The sequence below is a fragment of the Myotis brandtii genome, unplaced genomic scaffold (genome assembly GCF_000412655.1).
Source record: "Myotis brandtii unplaced genomic scaffold, ASM41265v1 scaffold802, whole genome shotgun sequence".
Taxonomy (NCBI): Eukaryota; Metazoa; Chordata; class Mammalia; order Chiroptera; family Vespertilionidae; genus Myotis; species Myotis brandtii.
Genome location: NW_005371230.1, coordinates 652,166 through 659,907, shown reverse-complemented (window position 1 = coordinate 659,907; position 7,742 = coordinate 652,166). Strand labels below are relative to the sequence as shown.

At 56.0% G+C, this 7,742-nt stretch overlaps 1 protein-coding gene across 1 annotated transcript in view; it reads right to left on the bottom strand.

Moving 5' to 3' along the window:
- IRF2 (interferon regulatory factor 2) overlaps positions 1-7,742 on the bottom strand; it is a gene marked incomplete at its 3' end in the record, with an annotated part of 72,911 nt that continues 65,169 nt past the window's right edge. Inside the window, exons 8-9 of the mRNA XM_005883871.2 lie at positions 1,326-1,372; positions 1-186 (exon numbers count right to left, since the gene is read on the bottom strand). Of these exons, the coding sequence (XP_005883933.1) occupies positions 1-186; positions 1,326-1,372 (233 nt within the window). The remainder of the gene's footprint in view (positions 187-1,325; positions 1,373-7,742) is intronic.

Sequence of the window (7,742 nt, the reverse complement as noted above, 5' to 3'; positions counted from 1 at the left end):
GGGGTACGGGGGCCAGGAGCTGCTGAAAGGCATCGGGTAGTTCTCTTCCTTGATGGTGACCTGGAGGTCGGGCTTGTTGGAGGTCACGAAGGTGGCCATGCTGGGCAGCAGGTAGGTGCTCCGCGTGCCCATGTTGCTGAGGTACTGCTTGCCTTCGATGTTCCGCTTCCGCCAGGGCGGTCGTCCCTTTAAAGAAAATGAATGAAGATGTGTTTTCTTTCCCTCCTATTGGCTGGCGCTTAAAAAAAAGTACCACCAGCCCCACGTGTTAGGAAACTGATTTCCTAAGAGTCGTGGAAGGAAGGGGAGCTTAGCAACTCTACGGCCCTCCCTCCACTGACACCATGCCAGCTCGGCAGGCCCCGCCCGCGGTGGTTTCTCTTCCCTTTTCATCGGTTCCCATTTGCTGCCTCCCGAGCACAGCCAGGACTGTTCTATGCAGGCAGGAAAGCAGGGCAGCAGCTTGGTATCTGGTTCCCCTCTGCTCCCTGCCCGGCCCCGGCACTGGTGGCCGGTTGTCATGGAGACCTGGTTCCTCATGGATGGCCCCGGAGGGAGGGAAATGAGAAACAGCCCCACACCGGGAGCGCCCCTTGACTGCTTGGAGCTCCAGGGTGCCAAGCAGATGGCTAAGCCCCAGGGTAGCCTCCTTCAGAGGAGGAGCTGGAATGCTGACCTTGAAGACGTGGGTTGGGATGGCTGTGAGCCTCTACACCTGTGCTGTTTCTTCAGAATTCCTGGGCTACACTGGAGAGTGTGCGGTGCACTGGGGACCCACTAATTCAAACAGCCGTCAGTCGGTCAGACTGCCCCCCCTCCCTCAGACACAAAGCAGGCTTTGGCAGGGACGCTCTCCATCACCGCCACAGCCCTTTCCTGCCACGTACCAAGCAGCCTAGCAGAGAGACACAGGGGAAGCAGTGACCCAGAATCAGGACCCACACACACCTGCCCACAGGGGCGGGGCCGCAGGGGCGGGGCTCCAGGTGCAGTGGGATATTTGCTTAGCACTGTCAGACGCTCACATCTGGCTCCCGCTTTTGGTCACTGGGACGTACTATTTCTGCTAGAGAATTAGGCTGTTTATAGTGGTTGGAACATCAGCGTTTGCTGGCCTGCATTTCAGTTTCCTTTCCCTTCTCTCTTTCCAATGGTAACGTCAGCTCCCAAAGCTTCATGTTATCATTCAAAACCTAAAAGTCTGACATGTTTCATGTTCTGTACACTTGACCACACACACACACACACACACACACACATCCAAGAGTAAAACTCATGACCAGAAGGAAAGGAACGTAAGGAGGGAGGAGCGGGTGGGTGCTCACCTCGGCGCTCTCCTCGTCGCTGGGCACACTGTCTGTGGTTTCGCTTTCTGTTCATGAGAGAGAAACACAGGGCGGTCATTCCTGCCCGCAAACCGTCTCGAGGCTCAGGTGTTTAGAAAATGTATCAGCACTTCTTTTCCCAGAAGAGAAATGGGTACCTGACCTCCCAATCTCTATCCCCTTCCTAAGGTCAAACTCTGACCTTGGGAGACGCCAGAGTGGCCGTGGCCCTTCCGAGAAAGGTCTGAGAGCAGAGGGGGGGCTCGCTTCCCGTGGGCCAGGCAATATTTGCTCACGGCCACCACTTCCCAGGGTGGGGTGCTGGTCTCGAGGTGCCCTGCTGCTGTCTGCTCCCCACGCCTGCGCTCCTGCCTCCCGGCCAGGCCTGTCGTCACCGCTGCTGTATCCCCAGCCCCACACGGGTCCGCTCCCCCAGCCCATGTCAATCCGCTCACTAAGTCCCAACTCGCAGCCTTTCTCCATCACCCCATTTACTCAGATCCCTCCTTGCCCTCACACCCCTTTGGTACTGGTATCTGGGATTTGTAAGTTGCATCCAGGTCACTGTGGGGGGCTGATTCCAGGGTGGCCACCATGATCCTCACCCTGGTGTTTACCTTCTTGTGGGGTTCCCTCCTTGGGAGGGAGTGGGGGGTGGGGAGAAGACCTGTGACTTGCTTTAAATCAACGGAACACAGCGAAGGTGATTGGGGGATGTGTGTGATTACCTAAGGAGACCGAGACCTGTGTGTTGAAGAGAGTCTGTCGCTGGCTTCGAGGAAGCGAGCAGTCATGTTGGGAAGGTTCGTATGACAAAGAATTAAGGGCTGCTTCCCGCCAACAGCCAGCAAGGAACTATGTTTACTGTACCCCACACTGTAGGAGCTGGGACACAGACCCCCACTCAGTCCTCAGATGGGACAGCCCTGGGCCGCACCTGGACTGCAGACGTGTGCAGGGGGCCCTGAGCTCAGCCACGCCTGCACCCCGGCCCTCGGGAACAGGCGTTAATATATGTGCGCTGTTTGCAGCCACTGCATTTGTGGTTAGATGGCATGCAGCCAGAGGTAAGGAGTTCTGTGCCCGTCCTGACCCGCCTGCCCGCTGTGAGCCACTGCCCGGAGCTGTCGTTTCCTCGTCTGCAAAACGGGAGGCCGCTCCTCCAAGAGGGTTCGGTGACGAGTGGGTGAGGCGGGGACGAGGCCTGCCAGGGCCTGGGACGGGGCGCACTGGGTCAAGGGGACTGCGCCTCTGCCCGGAGCCCTAGGCCTTGGCCACACTGGATCTGCACCTGCTAGACCAACACAGTCCAAGTCGACGGCTGGTGATCACAAGTCACATATAATATAAGACTGTTTTAAGCAAATATAAGTTTTAATTTAAGTAAAAAATCTAAAAATTTTTTAAATTAAAAAAATTGTGTGCAGTTGCTCAGCGTTCACAGTTTTGAGAAAACCAAATACAAAGTGTAGAACTCTGGAAATACACAGACCGTGAGAGACCCTGAAGCTGGGTCATTCATTTTCCAGGCAAAGCCTGAAGGGCAACCATACGGTGAACATTCGCTGAGTGCCGCGGGCCAGGGCTGGGCCACGCCTGTGTACAGAGGCCTCGTTTGGCCTCCCGAGGATTGTTCATGGGGAGCAGTGCCCATCCTCCTCCCATTAAGCAGAAGAGCTCTCGGCCCTCAGGCCTCTAAGCCTTTCACCCGAACCTACTGAGGAACTGGCCTCCTGTCTCACTTCCTGCTGGTGGCGCAGCCGGGACTGGCCGGGCCGAGCCCAGCCCTGTTGCCCACCCAGAGCACAGGGCATAGACCAGGCTCTCTGGAACGAAGGCTGGAGAACCCGAGGACAAACCCTAGACGAAGAGAGCGAGCATGCTGACCACACGGCTCCACTCTGCAGCCTTTCTGCGGTTTCAGGGCCACTGTTCTCCAGCGACTTCTCCCGGGCATGAGTGATTACCGACGGGACCATAAGCATCTAGAAGATGGCCTGCCTCTCCTCAGATGAGGCAGATGTCCCCAAAGCATCTGCCTGGGAGTCACAGACTTGCTGGTAATGGCCATGGCTCCCACTCCAGCCTCAGATGAAATTTCAAGACCCGCTTCCCCTTGCTGTGCTGAGCTTTCTCTGGCTCTGAAGCCAAGGTTTCTCTTCCTTTCATACATGTCTTGACCCCTCCACTCCTAATTGCCCCCAGAGGTACCTTTCCCTTTCAATGAAAAACAAACAGATGCCAACAGGCATGGTTCGGGGCTGGAAATATGCAGACATGGGGTTCCACAGCCCAAGCCACAGCTGCAGGAGGGGTGGGAGGCAGACCCTGGGTGAGGCTCCTTGGAAGAACTCACACAGACCATGAGCATGAGCAGAACGTCAACCACCCTTTAAGTCCCAGCTTGTGGCTTCAGGGAAGCAGCTGGAGACAAGAAAAGACACACATGATCTGAGCTCTCGCTTCGGCTGACCCTGTGTGAGCTGAGAGCGTGTTTCTGAACTGAGACGATGCCCTGGAGTGAAGGCTCTCCACGTGCCACACCATTTCCCACGTGGTTTAAAGGCCCGGCCTTGGTGCCTTCCGCCCACGAGCAGGAGCAGCTGGACGCTGCAGCCGGGGACGCGGGCCCTTCTCTCTAGATGACAGTGGTCCTTCTCTCTAGATGACAGTGGTCCTCGGGCTGCCCGCAACCACAGCTCCAAGTGCTTTGCTGGGGGCGCTCAGGCCCAGTTCCTGGTTTGACTTCACCGTTATCATCGCCATTTTCCGGGTCCATTCATATCCCACAAATAAGCCCCCTGCGGCTGCTGCTTCCAGATCCGTGTAAGTGCTGAAACTCCAGCAGGAGTTAGTTCACCTTTCCTGCTGATTACTTTGGATTTGGCTTTTTTATTTACTTCAAATAAGATGGAATTTTAAAAAAATATTGGGAGCTGCTTCCCTGCTGGTCTGAGTAAGTTCTGAGAGTGCTAAGAGGTACGCGACCAGCGATCATCCATGTCACCTTCCTGGGCTCCGCTTCCCGAAGGCCACTGGGGGGCGGGGGGCCTAGCTGATCGCAAAGACCCTCTTCCCGGGCCACAGCTCGAGGAGGACCCTGGCCTTAGGCTCCCACTGCACTTCAGCCCAGTGTTCACGGCCAAACCTTCTCGGGAACACAGGGCAGGAGGAACAGTATGTTTTCCAGGAAAGCCGTTCTGCACGCTGACATCCTGGTACGTTTTCTGGAAGGTTGTTGTTCGACAAGTGTCAGGAAGGTTGAGGAGGATTTCTTTCCCTCTATCATTTGCTCAATTGCTTTCATTAGGGCTCGATTGAAAGGTTCAAATCAGAGTGGTCTTCATCTCCAAGAACTTTATCCTTGCCCCCCACCCCCCCCTAGCAGAATGCAATGGTTTCTGTCAGGACCCCACATCTTCGCTGCCGGCTGCTGGTCAGCAGGCGACCTCCGTTCTCTGGGCTGTGACCGGTCAGTCCCTCGTGTCATGCTTCCTTCCCCAGCTGGTGTCCCACCCTCTCACCCGCCTGCTCCAAGCGCTCTGGTGGCTTTCCTTGGCTTTCCTTTCCGACACCAGCAGCCACCTAGCAACACCCTGCTGTCACCCCTCGGGCGAGAGGCCTGTGGGCGGACCTTCAGAGACAAATGTCTCTCCTCTAGGCTCCCCAGAAGGGCCCTGGGACCCCCTCCCCAGGATGGAGGTGTGACGGATCCAACCAGAACTCTCTGCTGCCTTCAAACACCCGAGGCAAGGACCTCCACTCAGAGAAACCCCTGGTCTCTCTTCTCGCTCACCATCCTGTTTAGACCAGAGAAGACAGACTTGCAGAACCGAGGGTGGTTTGTGATCCGGCTGGGATTACATTTCAGTGTCAGAAGGGGAAATAGCTAACAACAGCCTCCAAATACCAGTTTCCTAAACAAAGGAATGGGATTGGTTAGCGGAGGTTGAAATACAGTTGAATAAGCAAAACCAAAAAGAAAAAACACAAACCAACAAATAAACAGACCCACACCCTGTCATGGAAAGCAGGCAAACAGCCAATCCGATTGGGGACATACAGGTGGAAAGGGGACAACAACCAAAAAAAACTGCCGTTCCTAGCAGCACGCTCTAAATCCAACTCATGAGACTTACACCAGCCATGGCCAGTAACAGGTACGTTTCCCATATGCCCTCGGCTCTGGGAACGCCGCAGTGATGAAACATTTTGGCTCCAACCAAGAAGCCTCCCCCCCGCCGCCCCCCCAGGGCTCTGGAGAATCCAGATGTTGAGAACAACGGAAGGACTGAAGGCCAGACTTCAACAGAGCCGGCTTGCGCCTGCCAGCCCGGCACGGAGCCTTCTTCTGGGACCCATGCAGATGTCCTGGAGCAGGGAATGCTGTTCTCGGGGTTCTGATGCCAACGCAAGAAGCCACGGCTGGCGGAACAGCAGGGGGAGGCATTTCCAGCATCGCTGAGAAGACTTCAGAGAAGTCTATCAGAAAGCTCCAACCCGTTAAAAACCACATGGGCCCTACCTGGTTTGCTCAGTGGCTAGAGCGTCGGCCTGCGGACAGAAGGGTCCCAGGTTCAATTCCGGTCAAGGGCATGTACCTCGGTTGCAGGTTCCTCCCCAGCCCAGGCCCTGGTTGGGGCTCGTGCAGGAGGCAACCCATCGATGTGTTTCTCTCACATCATTATTTCTCTGGCTTTCCCTCTCTTCCACTCTCCCTAAAAGTCAATGGGAGAAAACCTCCAGGTGAGGAGGAACCAACACCGCCTGGGGAGTCGTGCAGCAGGAGCTGCAGCCACGTGCTGTAGCCACAGCCACGGAAGTCTGAGCAGAGCCGCTCCGTGTTCCTGGCTTCCGTCATCTCTGCTGTGAAACCCAGGCCGGAACATTCCGCCCTGCCTCCTGCGGTGGGTCTCTGTGATCACCAGAGGTGGACGTGTCCCGAGGGCAGAGCCCCGCGTGGCTGTCGGGGGCTGCATCTGGGTGGCAGGGCTCAGAGCGGGCCTCTGGCATAAGCTCCCTGTGGGTGCTCACTGTGCCATCCTGTGTTCACCCCTGGGCCCACGGCTTTCACCCGCATCAGCCCTGGATTCCTGATTTCAAAGAGGGCACTGTGATGGCGCCCAGGCTGACGGGTTATTCTCATGATCATGAAGTCAATGGGCGCCCAGCATCCACGTGGTTCCCAGGGCACAACAAACAGGCAGGAAAGCGCAGTGATGATTCCCGGGGGCTGCAAACCCCAGCGCGGGACTCGCACACAGGTGTGCAGAACGTGCCTGATGACTAAGTAACTGACAGCTGGCCCCGTCTGACAGATTATACGCTTCCTGCGGCCAAGGCGGTTCCCACACTGCTTTAGTGTTCCTGGCACCAGGGAAAGCCAGGGCCTTGAGGACACTGTGCCACGTGAAATAAGCCCATTCCCCAAAGGACAAATCCTGGGTGATTCCTCGTTAGAGGAGGCACCCGGAGTAGCCAAATCCACAGAAAGCAGACGGGGCTGACAGCTGCGGGGGAGGGGAAGAGGGAGTCAGCATGTAACGGGACAGAGGTTCCATTTGGGAAGATGAAAAAGCTGTGGAGATGACGACGGTGAGGGCTGCACAGCAATGTGAACGCACTTAGTGCCGCCGGAATAGCAAAATGGTCAATTTTATGGTATGTATATTTTACCGTAATTTTTTAAAAGTCAGTTAAAAAGACAGTTGGGGTTTGGGTTATTTAGTAATTGATAGCTCACCAACGCCCTGTCCCGGGGGTGGCCCCTGCAGCCTGGGAAAGGGACACTGGGAAGGATCCTGAGCCACGGATCAGAGCTGCCCACGGTCACTCACGGCAGGGCCTTGCTTCGTACTTTCAATGTTGGCAAGCGGTAGCACTGACTCAGTCACATTTCCTACTTGTGACCGAGTCCCCAAACACTGACTGGAGACCGCTGGGAAGGGAGCGGAGACGATGCGACGGTGGCGGGGAAAGGAGCCGTCACGCCTCGGAAAGGATGGAGAACCCACGGGTCGGGTTCCAACCCTGACTGTCTGGCCAGTTCCTGCCATGACAGGCCATTCCTGGGGCATCGGAAACGGGCTCAGCTGCCTGGCCCAATCAGAAGCTGTACTGAGTGAAAAAGAAGGGGAACTGTCCGGCCGGTGTGGCTCAGCAGTAGAGCGTTGACCCAGAAACCAAGAGGTCACCGGTTTGATATCTGGTCAGGGCACATGCCCAGGTTGTGGGCTCCATCCCCAGTTCGGGGCATGTGAGAGGCAGCCAATCAGTGATGTGTCTCTCTCATCAATGTTTCTACCTCTCTCTCCCTCTCCTTCCCCTTTCTCTAAAAATCAATACTATATATATATATATATATTCCTTAAAAAGGGGGGGGCAATGGGGCGATAAGGACACATATGTAATACCTTA